The sequence below is a fragment of the Eschrichtius robustus genome, chromosome 14, assembly GCF_028021215.1.
Source record: "Eschrichtius robustus isolate mEscRob2 chromosome 14, mEscRob2.pri, whole genome shotgun sequence".
NCBI lineage: Eukaryota > Metazoa > Chordata > Mammalia > Artiodactyla > Eschrichtiidae > Eschrichtius > Eschrichtius robustus.
In genome coordinates this window covers 20,504,088-20,526,705 of record NC_090837.1, presented here as the reverse complement: position 1 = coordinate 20,526,705, position 22,618 = coordinate 20,504,088, and the positions used below count along the sequence as shown (strand labels likewise).

General features: G+C 42.8%; 2 protein-coding genes across 10 annotated transcripts in view; one reads left to right on the top strand and one right to left on the bottom strand.

The window, feature by feature from the left end:
• The window catches only part of PRR14L (proline rich 14 like), a 55,294-nt gene extending 54,782 nt beyond the window's left edge, over window positions 1-512 (bottom strand). For all 4 annotated transcript variants that reach the window (XM_068562290.1, XM_068562292.1, XM_068562294.1 and 1 more), the window contains exon 1: window positions 334-512. The gene's annotated coding sequence lies outside the window, so the exon portion shown is untranslated. The remainder of the gene's footprint in view (window positions 1-333) is intronic.
• A 3,003-nt stretch (window positions 513-3,515) lies between these two features.
• Window positions 3,516-22,618, top strand: part of DEPDC5 (DEP domain containing 5, GATOR1 subcomplex subunit) — a 91,219-nt gene continuing 72,116 nt past the window's right edge. For 5 of the 6 annotated variants that reach the window (XR_011076268.1, XM_068563221.1, XM_068563219.1 and 2 more), the window contains exons 1-10: window positions 3,544-3,726; window positions 4,416-4,533; window positions 8,274-8,361; window positions 8,756-8,802; window positions 9,976-10,061; window positions 10,732-10,815; window positions 12,169-12,218; window positions 15,519-15,588; window positions 19,811-19,889; window positions 20,765-20,826. Coding sequence is in view for 5 of the 6 variants with exons in the window: in XM_068563221.1 (XP_068419322.1) it covers window positions 4,476-4,533; window positions 8,274-8,361; window positions 8,756-8,802; window positions 9,976-10,061; window positions 10,732-10,815; window positions 12,169-12,218; window positions 15,519-15,588; window positions 19,811-19,889; window positions 20,765-20,826 (624 nt within the window). In the remaining variant the exon portion in view is untranslated. Of the gene's footprint in view, window positions 3,727-4,415; window positions 4,534-8,273; window positions 8,362-8,755; window positions 8,803-9,975; window positions 10,062-10,731; window positions 10,816-12,168; window positions 12,219-15,518; window positions 15,589-19,810; window positions 19,890-20,764; window positions 20,827-22,618 lie in introns of all 6 variants that reach the window. The other variant, XM_068563220.1, reaches the window with a different exon arrangement.

The following is a 22,618-nucleotide window of genomic DNA, read 5'->3' as shown; positions in this document are numbered from 1 at the left end:
AGCGCCGCAGCCGGAGAAGCGCGTTCGCCCACGACAAGGGGCGTCGCCCGCCCCGAGGAGAGAAGTTGGGGGTCCCCCGCCGTATCGAGGTCGAAGAGGAGTCGTTCTCCCCCGCCGGAGCCATGACTCGGAGAAGCCGTTTTCCCCTCGCGACGCGGGGCCCTCTTCCCGGGTCGCTCCGCGCCCGCAGCGCAGCCTGCGTTCCCTTCGGCGCTCCGAGAGGGCGGGGGGCCCGGGCTCCCCTTCAGCCTGCACCGCCCGGCGAAGGGTCCGCTCAGGCTGGAGTAGGGCGGGGCGGCTACGCCCGAAGCCTTCCCGCCCCCGGCCTCTTACCCTGAGGTCGGCTCCGCGGCCCGCGCTCGCCCCGCCAGCCCGGCCTCTGCAGCCGCTGCCCCGTAGCCTCCAGGTCTACCTGAGCCTGCGGAGCCGAGAGAGCCCGGGGGCGCTCCGGCCGCCGCCGCCTCTTCGTCTCTATGGTCGCCCCGCACTTCCTCATCCGGGGCCCGAGCTAGCCATGCGGACTCGCCCAGGTCCCGCCCCCGCACTGCGCGCGCGCTCTCCTGGGGCGGCTCTTCCCGCATGGAGCCTCCCGCCCTCGGCTAGCTCCAGCGGCCTCTGCCCCGCCCCTGCGGCCGGGACTCTTAAAGGGGAACACATCTTTTAACTCTGCTCCTGCTGAGCTTCAGGTCCAGTGTCTGACTCCACTGAGACCACTCTGGTCCAGTCTCTTTTCTGGCCCGAACGGCTGCAACTCTCCGAGCCTCCCGGCTTCTACCCTGGCAACCCAAGATATCTTTTTATACCTGGAATCAGTATTTTAGATCATGTCACTCCCCTGCTCCATCTCCTTTCTGGCATCTTGTTTTAATTTCTTCATAGCTTTAACACTAGCCGAAATTGCCGTTTCATGTTTATCGACTCTTTTATCATCTGTCCCTTGCACCCTTGTCTGTTTTGTTCATCATTCTTTGCTCAGCACCTAGAGCAGTGTCCTGCACAAGCAGGCACTCAACAGATATTTGAAGGAAGGAAAAGAACGTTTATTCAAGAGGGAATTGAGACGGTCCAGAGAGTGCAATCAATCCCCAAATCACACAGCCCTGTGTTAAACAGAAATCTGTTGTCTCTTGGAGCTTATCAACTTGGCTGAGTAGAGAGCTAGAGGTTTGGAGGTTTGTGGGAGATTTTAATTTTCTCCTCTCCAATCAACGTATCCTTGAACCAGTCAACATGTGGACCATTTTATCTAAGACACTGGTTTTCCCAGCTTTAGTTAGGGCTGGAGATATACACACCTAAATGCCAACCCTATTGTTTACAGCCTGTAAGTCCATCCATCGTCTATATACATACACAGTTTACATATAGGCTACCACAGATGCTATTGGGATGAATTAACTAGAAATTCACTTTAGAACATTCCTACACTTATAGTAGCCAAGTCCTCAAGTTCTTTCTCAGGCAACTACGTGCCTATAGAAGAGGATCTGAGAAACTCAGTATTACTGGTTTGTCTTTTCCCTCAGGATCTAATATTACTGCACAGCACCACTATTGATCTTGTCTTTAAAAATGTGATATTTTGTTCAACATGGATTTTTTTGTATTCTTTTTTTAAAAAAAACACATTATTTACATTGCTGAGTTTGTTGGCACCCCCTTAGCATTTTGTGCTCTAAATAAGGCAAGTGTCTCATTAGCCCCACCCACCTCACCCTAGTCCTAGTCTTGCTCCTAGCTCTGTGTTAAGCACAAACGGACCCCAAAGAAGCATCATATATAATTCAATCCCCTAAAAGTCGAGAAGAGCCAATTTCCTGACAAATTCCATGCTTTTGGTGACATTTACTTGGCACTTTAAGTTCTTCTAATTTCAAAGACAACATGTCCCTCCCCTCGCTTGGCCCTCAAACACCTTGTGAAGGAGGAAGAACACGTACTTTTTATTCCCATCTGTCAGGGGAGAAATTTGAGGAAAGAGAAGTATCCTGTGCAAAGCCACACAGCAAAAAACAGGCAATCCTGCATGTGATTGTAGCACAGTGATTGTAGATTGTAGAACCAAGGCCATTGGCTCTCCAGTCTGGGAGCTACCCGCTCCAGCCTTCCCTAACCCGTAACTTTGACCAGCTTTAGACTTTTTTTTTTTTTGGCCACATGGCTTGTGGGATCTTAGTTCCCCCCACCAGGGATTGATCCCGTGCCCTCGGCAGTGAGATCATGGAGTCCTAACCACTGGACCACCAGGGAATTCCCTACGCAATTTTTTAAAATCTCAAAACTCGTCAAGGTTTTTTACAAATTTTTGCCAAATTAAAAAGTGAAATATTTGTATTTCTAAGATACGACACCAATTTTGGACATCTCTCAGGAGAAGGAATCAAATTCCCCTGAGGGCCAGGGACAGAGAGTCCCCTAAACTCTGGGATGGAAGGACTTCAGCTACTGAAAAACAGCCTAGGGGATCTGGGTGTGCCCCCTGAATTGGCAACATAAACATGTATTTTATATTTAACATTTTATCCTTGACAGGTTTTGCAACTGTTGCAGTCTGCTTGATTACATGTTTTTCTTTACTATTAAAAAATTACAATTATTTAAGAGTTAAGTTATTTAACTTCCGAATCGAATCCTTCACTCACTCCCCAGTCCCTCTGAGGTATGTGACGCTTTTTTTATTTCAACATTCAGAAAATTTCTGAAAACCGTAGGTCAATTAGATGGAGCTGGCAACTTGCCAGGAGTCCTTGGCCAGCTTCAGGCACTGCCCACACAGCTCTGATTTTTAACTTGAGAAGAGAAAGATGTCCCAACAGATAAGGGCTTAGGCTGAACCCTTGGGTGAGACACGAGGATGCTGGTTAAACGCTCAGCCTTCGGAGCCAAGTTGGACTCCACTGGGTCAAGATCTGTCCTTGGAGGAGTTTGGTGTCCTCAGCCTGTTCCCCTGTCTGTGAAATGAGATAGTATCTGCCACCTAAAAGGGATGTGACGATTACATAAAAATGTTTGTGAAAGCTATGGTAGCTATTATTAACAACCAGAGAAGCACAGAACACCACTTGGGGTTTGGAAGGATTTGAAAAGCCCCCCAAGTGGATACTTCCCAGCAGGGGCCATCGCACGTGCTTAGCCCTTTGCATTTTACAAAAGTTCTCCCAGAAACTCTATTTTGTGCCTCTCAGTAGCCCTGAGAGGCCTGGCGAGGGTCCATAACATCGTTTACAGATCCGGGGACATTCGCCCGAGTTTGCCCTGTTGAGGAAATCACTAGGTCGGAAGCGAACCGCTTGTGCTCGGATCTATTTCGGAACTTCTGGGAGAAAAAGGATTTCCTGTACCGGGACGACGGCCCTCAGGATAGGGAGCGGGAAACGCAGGTGCTCAGCCCGACCTACAGGCCGCACGCGAGGCCCCGCCCCCGGCACGAGCCCCGGATGGGGAAGTGGCGCGGGAACCGAGACGAGGCGGAGGCCCGGCCAGAGCGGCCCAGGGCGGGTGGGCGGGAAGGGGGCGGTGCCCCGGGGCGGAGCCACCGGAGCCGCGCGGCTTCTCAGGTGAGCGCTTGGTGACCGGGGCGGGTCGGCTGGCGCCTGGAGCTCGGGCTGGGGATCTGCACAGGCTCTGCGGGCGTAGGCGGAGCGTCCCGAGGAGGCGCGGGGGCCCTGGCCAGGGTCCGACCCTCGAAACCCCGGCCTCAAGCGGGAAGGGGCTCCGGAGCTGCGGGTGAGTGGAGCTGCCCGCCCGGGGCCCGTGTTTGGGGATCAGGAGGGAGGGGGCCGGGGCCCAGGTTCGAAACCTGGCCCCACCCCCAACCCGCTGTGTGACCTTAGGCAAGTCTCTCTCCGTCTCTGAGCCTCAGTGGCATCAGCTATGAAATGGGGGTGGAGGGTGCGGGGAGGAACCGCTGAGAGTTTGTGCAGATGGAGGTTTGGGGAATGAGCCTTCCTCTATTTACACTCTCCTTGCCCAGGACGTCGATGGCGAAACGTGAGCAGTGGGAATGCCTCTCTGTCTCAGAGACCTTGGGCAAGTCCCTTGCACTGGCTCTCACTTTCCTCATGTACAGATTGTGTGCCTAACCTCTTTTAAGATCTCTTTAATATTTGGGTGTTATTGGTTTATATAGAGGCAAGGTAATGAATGCCTCATTCACTCCAAGTTTTCTCTTTAGGGTATGATAAAATATCTTCTTGGAGGTTGGACTAGACCCTGGCCCGAATTCCCTTTCGTTCCCAGATTCATTGGTTCTGTTTGTTCAACGTCCCTCCTGGTAATTGGAGGAGTGATTTCATCCGAGGGTTGGTGCCACCTCTCAGCTGAGCAAGGGCAGTATTTTCACTGCCCTGAAATCAAAGAGCAGTTGCAAAGAAAAGTCTGACATTCCAGCCTTTTTGTTTGTGTTTCACTGGCAGGGAGGCAAGATGATTTCTCTCCCCCAAGCTTGGAACAGCTGAAGGAAACAACAGTACAAGATGAGAACAACAAAGGTCTACAAACTTGTCATCCACAAGAAGGGCTTTGGGGGCAGTGGTCAGTATTGATTGGTCTTAGGGAGGTTGTGTAAGTTGGCCGAGGTTCTGATGTGTCCGGTGCCTTGAAATTTTCAAACTGACTCGTGACAATCGAGGCTAGGCAGGTAGCTTAACTGAGTGAAGCAGCAAGTGTGATACTGTAGTGGGGAGAGTAGCAGGCCCCTTCTAGAAGCATTTGCATCCTGCATTTTAACAAACTTTGTGAATATTGCCAGCTTACTACTCTTCATTTGTTTTTGTTTTTAAAATTTTTTTATTAATGTATAGTTAATTTACAGTGTTGTGTTTCAGGTGTATAGCAAAGTGATTCAGATATATAGATATATATACCTATATATATGTATATATAGATTTTTTTTTTAGATATTCTTTTCCTTTACAGGTTATTACAAGATATTGAATATAGTTCTCTGTGCTAGGTCCTTGTTGATTTGTTTGTATCTTTTTATTACATATTTACTGTGTATGTTCTGTAAAATTCCAGTATGCACTGGTTTGGCAGATAAGAGAAACTTATGTTTAGTGAAAGAGAAGTAGTGGATGTGCATAAGACAGGTATGATCAAAGCATGAACCTTTGCCTGGCTCTGAAGCACGGTGAGATGGGGCAGGACACAGCATCTTGTCCTGTGTTAAACATGAATCCGGGTATCAGCTGTGCCTCTAACTTTCCCTGTGACCTCAGGCAAGCCCCTAGTTTACCTTAACTACAAATTCCAGCTCTTTAGAATAATTTCTCCATTTCTCTTAGCACCCTGAGTCTATAAACCTGTAGAATAGGAAAGCACCTACTCATATGATTATTTTTTCTTTCATAAAGGAATAAATTTCCCTCTGTCCTAACAACCTTATTTGCTTCAGAAATTAGAATTAACAACACAGTGAGTGTTTTTAAAATTGTAGTTTAGTATGCATTTGTTCCTATGTTATATATGTATAAGCCACCCAAAGGCAAGGACTGCCAAAAAGGGAAAATAATAGTTTCTATATCATAAGGTCTTATGGGAATAAAGTAAAATGATGTATGTATAGTATTTAGTAGAGTACCAGGCTCCTTCGACCTGCTTAATAAATGTAGCCATTGTAATTACCAGGACAAGGATATACTAAGCATTGCTATATTTAAAACACTATTTCTGCTAAAACCACAGTCTGTTGTTAACCCCGTACTTTGTATGCAGCTGAAGCTGCCTAAACGTTTGTGGAGCAGAATTGAACATGCAACAGAAATAACTTTTGACAGAGGAGGGAAGGATACAAGGATACAGTATATACAGCGTATATACAATGTATGCGAGTCTTCTTTTTCATGTGTACAAGACAAAGGTAGCTCTGTGCTGTACCCAGTCTGCTGCAGGACTATAAAGAAAAATAACTAAATAAAATACATCCAGCAATATTACTCAGTCATAAAAAAGAATGAAATACTGCCATTTGTAGCAACATGGATGGATGTAGAGAATATTATGCTTAGTGAAATAAGTCAGACAAAGACAAAAATACTATATTATATCACTTATGTGTGGAATCTAAAAAATAATACAAATGAATGTATATGCAAAACAGAAACAGAGGGCTTCCCTGGTGGTGCAGTGGTTAAGAATCCACCTGCCAATGCAGGGAACAGGGGTTCGAGCCCTGGTCTGGGAAGATCCCACATGCTGCGGAGCAACTAAGCCCATGCGCTACAACTACTGAGCCTGTGCTCTAGACCCCAAGAGCCACAACTACTGAGCCCAAGAGCCACAACTGCTGAGCCCGCGTGCCACAACTACTGAAGCCCGCACACCTAGAGCCTGTGCTCCGCAACAAGAGAAGCCAACGCGATGAGAAGCCCACACCTGCAATGAAGAGTAGCCCCTGCTCACCACAACTAGAGAAAGCTTGCGTGCAGCAACAAAGACCCAATGCAGCCATAAATAAATAAATAAATGAATAAATAAATTTATTAAAAAAACAAACAAACAGAAACAGACTCACAGACATAGAAAACAAACCTGTGGTTACCGAAGGGGGGAGGGACAAATTAGGCGTATGGGATTAACAGATACAAACTACTATATATAGATAAGCAACAAGGATATACTACATAGCACAGGGAATATACCTGTTATCTTGTAATAACCTATAATGGAATATATTCTGCAAAAATACTGAATCACTATGCTGAACAACTGAAAACTAACACAGTATTGTAAATCAACTGTATTTCAATAAGTAAAGTAAAAATCAAATTTAAAAAATACATCCAACAAGTATTTATTAAGTACATACCCGTACCAAACTTAAAGATTTTGAATATGACAAGGTCCCTTCTCCCTACGGAGCTTTCATGAGCTTGATGAGACAGACATGCAAAAAGGAAATGATAAAATGGAGCAGGAAGGAATATGTGTTCAGGGAGCTTAATTCAGACTGTGGAAGTTAGGGGAAGACTTCATAGAGGATTTGGTATACATCTGTCAATGGAAACAATATACAAAAAAAAAAGCAACTGTGGGATTAACCCAGTACTTCGCTTTCCTAGGCTGAATTTTTGTTAGATCTGATTATATTTGAAATCTGGACATACTTATTTGTCATGGTTTTAGCATAACTGAAGGCCATGTCTTTCCCTAAAAGCTACAACAGAAAGAAAAAAAAATCACCCTATCTTTATGATCCTGAGTTTGTTATATTTGAAAGAATTCTCCCCCACCCCCAGTGGGGGGCAGGGGTAGATAAACATATGAAATCACATTCTCCTTATATTTTAAGGGTCTCATTGGACTCTAATGTGAACTGATATATGAAGTTTTCCCCTGATCAGGTGCTGCCCTCCAAAGTCCAGGGTGTTTTATCTGGCTTGATTTTCATGTGTAAGAGGTGGTTGGTTTAGGAACCCTGGACTAGTAACCAGTCCTGGTGTACTGTTACTAGCTATCTACCCTGTGGCAAGTTGCTTTATCTCCTAGGTCATTTCCTTGCTTCTGTTAGATCCAAAGATTTATTGTGAGGGTCACATTCAGACAGTATTTTGAGAAGTTCTGCGAACACTGTAAACAGAAAGGATTTTGTTGTATGTGGGACCCCGGCTGTTTTGTTCCTGGCATATGCCAGATACATGCTATTTGAGGGAGTCAAGGATTGTCACAGAGGCCTAATTCCCAGAGAAGAAGAGTTACCCTCTCCTTGGGAGCAGTGGGCTAGTAGGAAAAGCTCTGGAGACAAAGGTCCCTGAACACCGTCCCCCTCAACTACTCACTAGCTCTGGATTCCTGTGCAAATCCTTCAGTTGAGCTAAATCTCAATTTTTTTTTTGATTAATTAATTTATTTCTTTATTTCTGGCTGTGTTGGGTCTTCGTTTCTGTGCGAGGGCTTTCTCTAGTTGCGGCGAGTGGGGGCCACTCTTCATCGTGGTGCGCGGGCCTCTCATTATCGCGGCCTCTCTTGTTGCGGAGCACAGGCTCCAGACGCGCAGGCTCAGCAATTGTGGCTCACGGGCCTAGTTGGTCTGCGGCGTGTGGGATCTTCCCAGACCAGGGCTCGAACCCGTGTCCCCTGCATTGGCAGGCGGATTCTCAACCACTGCGCCACCAGGGAAGCCCTAAATCTCAATTTTAAATGGAACTTCATCTTGCGAGATGGGGTCATAATACCAAATGATGGGGTTGTAAGGACCCCACATGAGAACATACACAGCAACCTGCTGCCCAAGTGAGTTCTTTGCTGCCTGAGATGGCTGAATTGTCTTTCAGATGATGAGCTAGTCGTGAACCCCAAAGTGTTTCCTTACATCAAGCTTGGAGACATTGTGGAGATTGCTCACCCCAACGATGAGTACAGGTGAGCGTCCGACAGGAGCAGGGAACTAACTGGGCAGCCCGCTCTTTCCAGGTGATATTTTGTCTAAGGGGATTGAAGGGGAAGATGGCTCTTTGCCTTTGGATAAAAATGGTCCTGCCCTCCAGGATTTGATGAACCAATCATCTTTTAAAAAGTGGTCCATTCTTTTTGTTTTTAAAGCTGAGATGACAACTCTGAACAAATCTGTAGCATTTATCCATTTCCTTGAATACAAGTGCAGGGTTTGTTTTCTAAGGGAACTTTCTCCCATTGTTGTGCTGCCAGTTAGAATATGTCCAGAGTGATCTGTTTGTGTTTTGTGGGTGGTGAAGAAAGCTGGTTAGTTACTGCTGACAACATCCCTTCTCTCTGTTGCTTTTCTTTTTTTCCCCAGCCCTCTGCTTTTGCAGGTCAAGTCACTTAAGGAGGATTTGCAGAAAGGTAAAAATTCCATCTCTCTTCTCTAAGATTTTTACACTTTACTGTTTGAGAAACTGTAAGAAACCCCTCTTCACAATCTCTGGGAGTGAGGGCACAGTACTTCTCTCCTTATCAAATTGTGTTCCCGCTAAAAAAAAAAAAATTGTTAGGTATAAAAATTGCCAAGGAATCTCATTTGTCAGCATCTTGAGGGCACTGAAAAAACTATATTTAGAGTCAAGAGGATGGTTAATCTGAATAGGTGAAGCTTTACACTTCAAAAAGATTGTTGGCAAAGCATGCTTTTCTCAATATTATATTTTCTTCACAAAATATTTAAGTACCTACTTTGGGTCGGGGCAGGGGAGGAACATATATTGTTGATTACCTGCCACTTGTGCAAGGCACTGTACTGGGAGCTGTTTGTCATTTATCTTTCTTGATTTTCCCACCAACTCTTGAGAGAGTGGGGAAACTTTGTCTTACCGGGGTGAGTGGGTTTGCCTGGAGTCAGTAAGTGAAGGAGCCAGAGCAGTGATTCTATTCACTCATTCTGGATCCAAATCCTTTCTTTTTTCCTCTAATGACTATACCATACTGATCAAGGTACTAAAATGTTTATCGATAGCTAATAAAGTATTTCCTTAAGTGGCACTTAAAAGAAAAACTTTTAATTTGCTCTAAAGGATTTTGGTGTCAACCACTTTTTTTGTATTTTTTAACTTGTTGGGAAAACAGTCAGTAAAATCCAGATCCTGAGTGTCCTTCTTACTCTTAACCTCATCTCCTGCCACCTGTTAAGTTTCTTACTTACCAGACTTAAGGGCTCATCGAAAAGTTTATTTCTTCCTTAACTACCTCTGCTACTTTCATTCCAAAAGAGAAAGGATCTCTTTCCTCTTCTGAATTTTCACAACCCTTTGAACGTTCTTATGTTGCTTCTTAATTTCTTTCCTTTCTCTCTCTCTGTTTGTCTCTATCTCTGTCTCTCTGTATTATTTGTTTGTCTCTCTCATTTTTTAATTGCTTGGGTTCAGGTCTTATTTCACCTGAAAAGCAGAGAACTCTCTAAGTTTTAAGCTGCTGAAGGCTGAGAACATGTCTTGCCCTTGGCAAAGGATGTTGTTTGTTGAATGTCTGAGTAATTATGGATTCGAATATATTTACCTGATCCAGATTCCTTCTCCGTTTCAGAAACTATCAGTGTGGACCAGACCGTGACGCAAGTGTTTCGGCTAAGACCTTATCAAGATGTGTATGTGAATGTCGTAGACCCTAAGGTGTGTCTTTGTTCTGGATTTGAATATCTTTTGAGGAATGATTAACACCCTTCCTCAAGATTAGGTCTCTAAGGAAATAATGAGTTACTTAAGTATAGTGTTAGGCTGTTAAATACGTGGTCATACATAGGTCATTTAGATTATAGGTAGAATGTAGGTTGCATTTAAAATCCTCACCCCTTTTTAAAAATCTTGCCCTAAAAAGATTATGTATGTATATGTGTGTTTGTGAAGGTAAATGTAAAATTTTCTATAAAAGTACTAACATTTCTTTATGTGTTCTTCTTTTTCTTTGAGAAATGATGCTATAAAATTAAGAGGTAAAAATCGTTGTCCAAAAGATATTATTGACATTATCTAGGGAAATAAAGCCCACAGTTCAATGTCGTGTTTGTGTGCCAGAATCAAGACTAAAACACAGAATCACTACTCTGGTGCCCTTTGCACTTAACCACGCACGATAAGCAGCTATAGTATCTGTTGGAGACTTACCTGTCCTCCAAAGCCTTCTTGGGCAGGGTAAAATTCTGTTTGTCAGGGTTCTACTACTGAATGGTCTTCCAGTAGTTGTCCTTTTGTCAAAAGGTTTCTCCATGGTGAGTGAGTGTTATCTTAGACTATAAAGTGTGGCAGAGTAAAGCAGAGACATATATTTGATTATCCCTTTTAGGATGTGACCCTTGACCTAGTGGAATTAACCTTTAAGGATCAATATATTGGCCGTGGGGATATGTGGCGACTGAAGAAAAGTTTGGTAAGATATTATTTTTTAAAAAGTCTGTTACTTTTTCCATTATGTTAATAATCCATGTCACCAGGGAGATGTAGATCTAGTATGGAGAAGAGTATAAAATCCTTTCTGATTCCAGCATCACAGACAATTATTGTAAACATGTTGTATGTCTCCTCCCATTCTCTTTTCATGGTTTTTATAAGCTTTGTTTTGCTTGTTTGTTATCAGAGAGTTTTGCTCTGCATTTTTGGTTTGAATGGGGAGAGTGTAATATTATTTTACATTTGAACTTTAGTTTTCAGGTTTTCACTTGATCTCTTTTGCTCCTCACATCTCCTCTTGTGGACAGGCATTTATTACCCTGAATTTATAGATGTGAAAACTGAGATTGAGGCGTTAAGATGAGAAAGCTAGTAAGCAATTGACTCTGGGCTGGAACCCAGATCTTTTTTTCTTTTAAACATTTTTTTAAATTAATTTATTTATTTTGTTTATTTATTTTTGGCTGCGTTGGGTCGTCGTTGCTGCGCGCGGGCTTTCTCTAGTTGGGGCAAGCGGGGGTACTCTTCATTGTGGTGCGTGGGCTTCTCATTGCGGTGGCTTCTTTTGTTGTGGAGCATGGGCTCGAAGCGCACGGGCTTCAGTAGTTGTGGCACACAGGCTCAGTAGTTGTGGCTTGCGGGCTCTAGAGCGCAGGCTCAGTAGTTGTGGTGCAGGGGCTCTTCCCGTACCAGGGCTCGAACCCGTGTCCCCTGCATTGGCAGGTGGATTCTTAACCACTGCACCACCAGGGAAGTCCCTGGAACCGAGATCTTGTTCCTTCCAGGTTAGACTCCTTTTTTGCTTTACCCTCCTTCCATTATCCTTGTTTATTTATTTTTAATGGACATTTTCCGCTGAACATGATCAGTTCATCAGAATTGTGAGCTGCTGCTGAAAATTCTCCTTTTGGACTTTTTGGCTATTATGATACAACAAATCATAGGTATAATGTCCACACAGTGTATATTTTCAGAAAGAGATATCTTTCCTCTTGTTTTATTTGGTGGGAGAAGGTTCCATTTTCTAAAATGAGAAACAAATGTTCCATATGTAAATGTGCATATGTATGCAAGTGTATGTGAACATAAGTATATTACTGAAGCTGGCCACTTATTATCCACCTGGTCTTTACTATTGTCTGTACTTGCCAAACCTGTAAGAACCTACTGTTATACCTGCCCCAGCAGGTTTTCCTATGGGATAAATCTATTACTCCCATATGTTAATTGAACTTCGGGTTAATAGAAGAGATTCGAAAGCCAGGAGGCGTTCTTTGTGACCTTTCATGGCCTTGATGTATTGTTGAATCTCTCTCTCTCTCTTTTCCCTTAGGTCAGCACATGTGCCTATATCACTCAGAAGGTGGAATTTGCTGGCATCAGGTAGATACTATGTCACTCTTGATTTATTAGCTTGTAGCTGGGAATAGCATGTAATGCAGTAACTGCTACATACAGCCTTTGAGGCATGTGGACGTCCTTATAATAAAATACACAATAGCTTAAAATGTTAGATTGTGGTAGCTAAAACAATCCAAAAGACCCCGAAATGCACTATAGTAGTTTTAAGATGGGTGGATGTTGCTGAAGCCGCCTGGTATTCTGAACAAAGGAGGGATAGACTCACAATTTTAGAACTGGAAAAAGCCTTAGATGAACATATTTCATCAAACTTTCTTGTTTTACACTTTAAGAAACAGGTTTGGAGACATAAAATGACTAGCACAATAGTTCCTGATTTGCTGCCTTTTTAGAGATATCACACTGCTCTTGATTTATTAAAATGATTTCTGTATTTCAGTTTGTGAAGAAGAGAGAAAAGGGGACTTTTTGAAACCCCCTCTAAAGTCAAAAAGCAAAATATCCACATAGTGAAGGCTTAACAGCACCAAAAAAGTGTGTAATGAAATATGTCCTTTTCCCTAGAGGAAACTGTGTCTTTCTTGAAATTTACTGTATATATTCAAGCATATTTACACCTGGTTGACTCACTTTTAATGTGAGATTGACCACTGGATTCTGGTGATGCAGCCTGGTCCCCTGTTATGAAATTCCCCATCAGCTTTTCACAGAATGGTTTCATCTGTTGATGATTATTGCAAGATGGTGATTTTCTAATTCAGCCATTCCTCCTACCTTTATCGGCCGGAATCCTTTTGTAAAGACCTTTCACCAGCAATGAGGGCTATTTGGTTAGTCTGAATTACTGATCCTGAAAGAAAGAAAGGATAAAGGATTCATTTTTTTCTTTCCAAAAGGGGATGTTTTAGAAGTTGTTATAAGGTCAGAAATTCTTTGAAAAAATTTTAGCAACGAAAGCACAGTTCAAGAAGTGACGAAGTCTCAAGCAGAACAAGAAATGCAACCTATTTATGCCATCAAATACAAGCTGGTCTCTCCCAGGTGGTGGGCCAGGAGTCAGGAAACCTGTATTCCATTCCTGCAGCACCAGTGGTTAGCAGGGTGATGCTGGGCAGCTCAGGGGGTCTCTGCATCTGTTCCTCTGCAAAATGAAGTGGTAGGTTTAGGATCTTTTTCTGTAAAAGACCAGATAGTAAATATTTTAGACTTTGGGCCACGTGGGTCTCAGGTCTCTGTTGCAAATTTTTTTTTAACATTTAAAAATGTAAAATCTACTCTTAGCTGTGGGCCATACAAAAACAGGAGATGGGCTGGATTTGGCCTGCAGGCTACAGTTTGATGAGTACTGGTTTAGAAACCCTCTCAGAATCCCTTTCATAATTAAATTCCTTGTTTCTCCATGTAAGTGCCTTCATACACCCTGACATATTGTCAGTTTTAGACTTTTCAAGATCTGTCCTAATATTTTGCTCATTCATGGTTAAATGTAAACCACAAAATCTTCTACCATTTTTCCAAGGAGACTTATTTATAGTCTTTCTACGTTGAATCAAAAGTCACTTTCTTTTCCAAAAAAAAAAAAAAAAAAAGTGTTCTGGGCCTCATATGAGAAAATAAAATCAAATCATAATAAATTATTAGAGAATTTCTCTGTAACTTACCCTTTTAATGTGGTAATTTAGTCAACAGTTAAGGACATAGTTTCATTACCTTGAGACCCTACCTTTGAAATGTTATTTTTCCTTAAAGATAAACATTTTGTTTTTCTCTCAGTAAATTCACAATGTATTCTTTAAAAAAAAAAAACAACTTCAAAATCAGTATTTTAAAAAATTGAAGAAAAATTTTAAAGAAAAGTATTGCACTAAAATCTATCTTCTAACAGCACTCTGCTTTTTTAAAATATTGAACTTAGATGAAATAAGTCAAACAGAGGAAGACAAATACTGTGTGATATCACTTATATGTGGAATCTAAAAAATACAACAAACTAGTGAATATAACAAAAAGGAAGCAGACTCACAGATATAGAGAACAAACTAGTGGTTACCAGTGAGGAGAGGGAAGGGGGGAAGGGCATTATAGGGGGGGGTTGGGGGCGAGAGTGGGAGGTACAAACTATTAGGTATAAAATAAGCTACAAGGATGTATCATACAACGGGGGGAATATAGCCAATATTTTATAATAACTATAAATGGAGTATAACCTTTAAAAATTGTGAATCAGTATACTATATACCTGTAACATATAGTATTGTACAGCAACTATACTTCAGTAAAAAAATAAATATTTTTTAAAAATTGAACTTAGAAACCTAGTCTATTTGATCTCATTGTGAAGAGATACCATTTTCCCAGATATAATTTTGGGGATTACTGACTAGCTGCCTATTTTTTTTAACTTAAAAAAATTTTTTTTTGTTATTTTTTCTAACTCACACTCCAGAGGGAGCAACACTGAATAATTTCTGGCCCTGACTTCCCAGCTGTCCTGGGGCAGATAGATCTGTTTGAGAGTCACACTTAAAGCCCATTGGAACATCCAGTTTGGGTGTTTTCCTGCTAGAACCGCCCCACTGCAGAGGATCTTCTGGGATCTTCTCTGACTTGAGCTCTGATTCTATGGTGGCCAGTCTCAACACACCTGTCCTGATTATAGAATTAATACTGTCAAGTACCAGTTGTTCAGCACATGCTATGTATCAGGCCTATGCTAAGTATTTTTACATACAGTGCTTGCTCATTGTAGACAATATGAAAAACAGAATAAAGAAGCAGGGGGAAAAGACATAATATTACATTACTGAATATTGACATAAAAATTTTTCAGCGAAATGGCCTCCATTGAATAGGGACCCTGTCCCTTTGTGCCCCCTGACTTCTTTCTTGTCTTCTAATTTGATACTGCAGTGGATCTTGTTTTTGTTGAAACTCATTGACTCAAAGCTGGGGTTAGCAAATTTGTTCGTCAGTGCCTCTTAACTGTTTTTGTGACGTGTGCCCTTTTGAGGTTTGCCAGAAGGTACAATTCTGTGCTCAGGTAAGTTTGCATCATTTCAGAGGGTTCGTGGGTTCCCCGAAGCCCTTCCTTAGACCCACATGTTGTCTGCAGACCCCCAAGTTAAGAGCTCCTGTTGTACAGATTCAGTGTACTCTGAGAATTCTTTATGTTGTGTAATCTGTTCATGGTCCTCTGGAAATCTGTAACTGGCCAGGTCATTTGGGTGTAAATGATAGAGTAGAGAGAGACACCCCAAAGGCACCCCTGTTTCTTCTCGGTTTATATAGGACTCGTAATAACGCATGTGCCTCTCCTTTCAGGGCACAGGCCGGGGAGCTGTGGGTCAAGAATGAGAAGGTCATGTGTGGTTATATAAGCGAAGATACCAGGGTAAGGGTGATAAAGTGCTTTTTTGGGTTTGTTTTCCTGTGGTATTATGTCTATAAGTCGTGAAATCAAAAACAAAACAGAAACCAGCAAAAACTTGATCTCATGATCAAGCTGGTGACCAGCTACTATCTGCTCAGCTGGATAATATTGTAATATAGTTGGGGACTCCTGAAATTCTAGTGTTTTACAGTTGGATCTCTCCAGTTTGGGGTTGATCTTCATATTCTTCTGTTTAATATCAGATGTAGAGATGGAACATGTAGCTCTCAGGCTTCTGTGTCCACTAATACATAGCGAAAGTTAAATTCAGTAGAAGATTGTGTTGGTAAACACGAAGAAAGACCTTTGCCAAGGAATCTCCTCCTGTGACTCTGTTTCAGTTGGAAAAATCCAAACTGAACAGCTGTGAACGTTACCCACGTTGGTGAAAGCACCTGTCTGCTCTTCCAATGTTCCCATCCCCCAGCCTCCCTTGAGAGCAGTGGTTCTCAACCCGGGGGTGATCCTGCCTCCCCAGGGGTCTTTTGACAAAGTCTGGAGACATCTTTGGTCGTCGCAACTGGGGTTATGTGGAGGATGCTGCTGATCGCGCTACAGTGTAAAGGACAGCCCTCTAGAACAAAGGGTCACCTGGGCCCCAAGGGCAGTAACATTGTGGGGAACTGTCCTGTGCGATGTGGGGTGTTCAGCATCCCTGGCTTCTACTCACTAAATGCCAGTAGCACCCATCCCCACCCCCTGCAAGTCATAACCACCAGAAATGTCGCCAGACATTACCAGATGTCCCCTGGGCAAGCAAAATAGTTGAGAACTTGGGGCCGTTTTTAGAGGTAACCACTATCTGAATTTTATTTTTGTAATTTCCTTGTTTACATAGTGATAATACATATGTATTTTACCCTACACAGTATATTATTTGTTTTGCTCCCGTTTGAGTTTTTCTTTTTTTTTATTTTATTTATTTATTTTTTTAGCTGTGTTGGGTCTTCGTTTCTGTGCGAGGGCTTTCTCTAGTTGCGGCGAGCGGGGGCCACTCTTCATCGCGGTGCGTGGGCCTCTCACTGTCGCGACCTCTCTCGTTGCGGAGCACAGGCTCCAGATGCGCAGGCTCAGTAGTTGTGGTGCACGGGCTTAGTTGCTCCGTGGCATGTGGGATCTTCCCAGACCAGGGCTCGAACCCGTGTCCCCTGCATTAGCAGGCAGATTCTCAACCACTGCACCACCAGGGAAGCCCACGTTTGAGTTTTATTAAAGTGGATTAAAATGTATTCTCTTCCCCCCTGCCAACTTTAGCTATCTCGTTTGTACTCACTATATTTTTCATCATTGATTAGGAATATATTTGTTGGGTCATAGCTTCTACTCTGTGAGGTAATGCCAAATTATTTTTCAAATTCTTCGGACCATTTTATACTCCTAGTAGCCATATATAAAATCTTGTTTTTCACTTTTTCCAACACCAGGTCTTAGATTTTGAAAGTTTTTGCCACTCTACTGGGCATACATTGGTATTTTACAGTGATCTTTCCCCCAGTTTTCTGGCAATTGACTCTTAAGTATGGCTTATAAAGACCATGATAATTTGGCACATGCTTACACACTGAGCGGCTTGTGGGATCTTAGTCCCCCGACCAGGGATTGAACACCGGGGCCATGGCAGTGAGAGCGCCAAGTCCTAGCCACTGGACCGCCAGGGAATTCCCCATTGAAGGATTTTAAGTGGGGGAGTGATACCTGAATTATGCTTTTAAAAGATCACTTATTCATTCAGTTGGATTTTGTTGAACAAAACTCCCAAAGTGGGCTTCCCTGGTGGCGCAGTGGTTAAAGAATCCTCCTGCCAATGCAGGGGACACGGGTTTGAGCCCTGGTCCGGGAAGATCCCACATGCTGCGGAGCAACTAAGCCTGTGTGCCACAGGTACTGAGCCTGCACTCTGGAGCCCACAAGCCACAACTACTAAGCCTGCGCTCTGCAACAAGAGACGCCACTGCAATGAGAAACCCGAGCACCGCAACGAAGAGTAGCCCTCACTTGCCACAACTAGAGAAAGCCCGCATGCAGCAACGAAGACCCAATGCAGCCAAAAATAAATAAATTTATTTAAAAAAATAATACTGTATAAAAAAAAAAAAAAACTCCCAAAGTTACAGTGGCAAATTGATACTTAAAGGTCAGCTTTATTCTCTCATATAAAAGAAGTCCATGGGTAGGCAAATTATGGCTGGTGTGACAGCGTCACAGTTACTGGTGGTCTAAGGCCCCTTCTGCCTTCCTATTCTGCCTATCTCAGGATTGGGCTTCCGTGGTCTGGCTGGAGCTGCTGTGCCCACATCTATATGCCAGGCAGAGGAGGGAAGAAGGAAAGAAAGACAACAAGGGGGCACCCTCCAGCCGAGTCAGCTTCCTTTCAGGACACACTTCCATTTATACCTTACTGACCAGGGTTGAGTCATGTGGAACTGCTCAGCATGCCTGGAGGTCTGGTCTCTTGGCGGGTCCCTTGCCTCCCAGAATAGAATCGGCTTCCCGTGACTTAGGAAGGAAGGAAGTTGGCTGGGCGTCCACAGTACCCGCTGTAGCCCCTCTGGCTCTGGAGCAGAGAGTCGATTGTCGGGGCAAGAGTGGAAGCAGAGAGATGAGTTAGGAAGTTAGAAGGTGGTGGCGTGGGCTAGGCTAGACACTGGAGCAGGGGAGAGATGGACAGATTGGTGAAACATTCTGGGGTCGAGTCCACAGAACTTGCTAATGCGTTGGGTGTGAAGAGTGAAGAAAGGAATAATTGAGCAGCTGGTGGAGAGATGGTGGTGCCATTTATCATATGGAGAAGGCGGGGGAGGAGTCGTTCAGGGGAACTTCAGTTTGTGAGATGTCTGGACAGCCGAGTGGAAAAATCAGGGGAGGCAGTTGAGTCTGGAGCTAATCTGTCACTTCTCCCATGTAGTCCCCCACCCCATCCAGCCACGGGAACCACTCACCATCCCTCCAACATGCAGCGTGCTCTCTTGCCTCCGTGTCTTTGTGCGTGCTGCTCTCTCCCGCCTGCGGTGCTTGCTCCTCGCCTTCCCCCTTTCCCAAGCCTCTCATCCATCCCTCAGTACTAGTCTCAGGCTTCCCTGCTCCTGGAAAGCCTCCCTGGATGCACCAGGCTGGAAGTGCCCCCGTGGCACCTGGGACATGTATCTATATCAGCACTTGTCACACTCTGGTGGATGCGTTTCTTACCTGCCTTGCCACCAGACTGCAAGCGCTTGGAGGGCAACGACTGTGTCTTTTACCTTTATATCCCAAAGTTGTCTGGCATAGCTCCTGGCACTTAATGTCCCAAGGCTCTTTTACTTGAGATAATCTTTATAATCAGTTCAATTACCTGGTACACAAAAGATTCGAAGGAGCAAATGTAAAAGGAAAGGGAGTATTGATGCCTGCAACTTACACATTTTATACATTTTGCTTTCCCACCAAAGCTCTTTAAAGTCTGCTGGAGGAGGGAAGGGCTGAGTAAAGAAAGGGCTTTGTGGTAAAGCACACAGGCCAGGGAAACCACTAGGGCTTTTCCTGGAGGCATTCTGGGTATGGAGGGGGGTACGATGTGGATTAGTTATTAGATCAACAACTCATCAACTGGCACATCTTAGCCCAAGTTCTCCTTCTGTAATGAGGTCTCATCGACTTTCCCAGTAGATTCACTGCCCCTTCTCCAACGTTTCTTGTGGGAAGCTTCAAGGAATGTTTGTGTATAGTTGCAATGTTTTGCATGTCTTTATCCTCTGCCATGAGCTCCTAGAGGGTAGGGACAGGATCTTCCCCTCATGGCCTGTGATGCCAAGGATGGAGCTTGCTTTTAGAAGTTCCATGTCTCACAATTAACAGAAATCTTCCAGCATTGCTTTTTTTTTTTTTTTTTTTGTAAAAAACATATACAATTTAGCTTTTTTTTTTTTTTTTTTTTTTCTGGGCTGTGCCATGCAGCTTGCAGAATCTTAGTTCCCTGACCAGGGATTGAACCCGGGCCCCGGCAGTGAAAGCACCTTGTCCTAACCACTGGACTGCCAGGGAGGTCCTAAAATTTAGCATCTTAACCATTTTTAAGTGTACAGTTCAGCAGTTTTAAGTATATTTACATCATTGTGAAACAGATCTGCAGAACTTTTTCATTTTGCAGAACTGAAATTCTATCCATCATTGCTTTTTAATGCAATTATGTCTTTGTTTCTTTCAGGTGGTATTCCGTTCTACGTCAGCTATGGTTTACATATTTATTCAGATGAGCTGTGAAATGTGGGATTTTGATATTTATGGTACTGTTCCTAAGTGCGGGTCGTAACTGCTAATGGGGAGACGTTTCTGGTTTCCCCCAAGTTGGTATCATTTATAGCAATCTCTTAGCATTCTCTGAAGATATGGCCTGAGATTTTAACAAATCCTCAAATGCTAAAATAAATAAATATTTTATATATCTAGTGAATTGCATGAAATGTAGTAAAGCATTAACGAAAAATCTGAATTCTCAGATCTTCAATTATTCTATAAGCATAGATCAAAAGTTATAGAGGGAGTGATTCTATGGCCAGGAACCAGCACCTTCTTTGATATCTTTCATTTTATGTCCTATCACTCACAGAAATCACCAAGTTTGTCTCATTTTATTAGAATTACTACACAATAAGTGGAGTACAATAAAGCTGCTATGAGGTGTGGACACTGTGCCCAACACACCAGCCTCATGGTGCATGCATTTCTAATTTGTGTTTAGCAAAATTACAAATTAATTTTTGATGTAGGGCATCTTGGATGCTCAAGAACAGCAGAAACTGCAAATGGTAATTTAGTGAATGCCCAGGGGCTACCAGATCACCTTCAAACAAACTTGAAGCGTCACTGTGAGAATAATTATATTTAAAAGTTAGACGGTTCTCTCATTTTGAAGATACACTGTCTTTTTCAATCATCAAGGCTTTTCAATCTTGTATTTTACCTTGAAGCTATGACCTCTTACTGAGTGAGGTAAATATTAAATTTGGCTCCATAGAAAGTCTAGGTTGAAAATGCTTTTAGGATGTAGCAGTACCCACCTTCTCTTTGACTAGTCCTATTCCTGTTAATTTACTGAGAGAAGAAAATGTAAGCAAGAAATAAAGATAATTCCCACCTTCTTTCTATTGTTTATTTTCAGGGGATCTGTATTTTGAGAAAGCTGTGAATGGTTTCCTTGCTGATCTCTTTACCAAATGGAAGGTACGTTTCTTCTCATGCACTAATTCTCATTGTGTAAACATTATTCAATGCAGATTTTAAAAACTTACTCTTTCTATTAAGCTGAATTTAATTGAGGTACCTTAGCTAAAGTCTAAATTGATAAGACTCTAGATTTAAATTACCTTCATCACCTCAACATGGTCAAGTGTATTTATGAAGAACCCACAGCTAACATCATACTCAATGGTGAAAGACTGAAAATGTTCCACCTTAAGAAGATCAGGAACAAGATAAGGATGTTTGCTTTCACCACTGGTATTCATTGTTTTACTGAAAATTCTAGCCAAAGCAACTAGGAAAAAAAAAAAGGAAGAAAAAAGAAAGAAAAAAGGAAGGAGGGGAGGGAGGGAGGAAGGAAGGAAGGAGGAAAGAAGGACAGGAAGAAAGAAAAGAAAAGAGGAAATAGAAAGCATCCATATTGATTAGAAGAGCAAAAGCAAAACTATCTTTCTTCACAGATGACATCCTGTATGTAGAAAACCCCCAAATATCCATAAAAAAACAAAAACAAAAACTATTAGAGCTAATAAATTCAGCAGAGTTGCAGGATACAAAATCAACACACAAGATCATTTGTGTTTCATCAGCAGTGAACAATCTGATCAGGAAATTAAAACAAGGAATAAAACATTTTAAAGGGAATTAAATTAAAAAACAATTCCATTTACAAGAACATCAGAGAGAATAAAATACTTTGGTATAATTTACCCAAGGAGGTGCAAGGTTTGTGCACTAAAATCTATAAAACATTGCTGAAAGAAATGAACGAAGACCTAAATAAATGAAAAACAACTCATGATCGTAGATTAGAAGACTTAATATTGTTAAAATGGCAGTACTACCCAAAGCAAACTATGGTTCAGTACAGTCCCTATCAAAATCCCAATGGCCTTTTTTACGAAATGGAAAGGCTGATTCTAAAATTTATGTGGAATTGCAAGCGATCCTGAAGAGCCAAAACAATCTTGAAAAAGAAGAAAGTTGGAGGACTCTCACTTTCTAATTTCAAAGCTAATTACAAAGCCAAAGTAGTCAAAGCAGTGTGGTACTGGCATAAAGGTAGCTATGTAAATCAATGGAATAGAATTGAGAGTACAAAAGTCAACCCATACATCTATGGTCAGTTGATTTTAGATGAGAATGTGCAGTCCACTCAATGAGGGAAATAATAGCTTCTTCCACAAATGGATTCAAGACAATTGAATATCCATATGCCAAAGAATGAATTTTGAGTCTTACCTCACATGATATACAAAAAGTAACTCAAAGTGAATCAGAGACCTAAATATAAGAGCACATACCAGGTATTGTGGTAAGTGTTTTACCCGCCTTATCTCACTTCATCCTCTTGTCACTCAAGGTAGGGAAAGCACAGCTGAAAGAGGTTAGGTAACTTGCCTGTGATCGATAGCCCGAAAAAGCAGAGCGAGGATTCTAATCCAGTTCCATCCATTCATCCAGTGCTCGCCTGAGGTCATAACCCCTGGGCCGTCCTGTCTGTTTCTGTAATCCTGAGTCACGTCACCACTGTTGTATGTTACCTCCTCCATCACACATGAGTTGAGAGGCTCTCATGTGCACACCAGCCCACTGTCAGGCATTTTTCCTGTGTAAAACTTACACCAAAATCAGATCAGTTTGGAGCTGCGTTTGGAGCACTAGATGTCCAATAAATTAGTTGGTGGCTACTGAAGGTCTGCTCTTGGTACTTTGGCTTGTATTTAGGAATTTCTGTCTACTTGAGCGATATCGGTGGAAGAATATAAGGTGA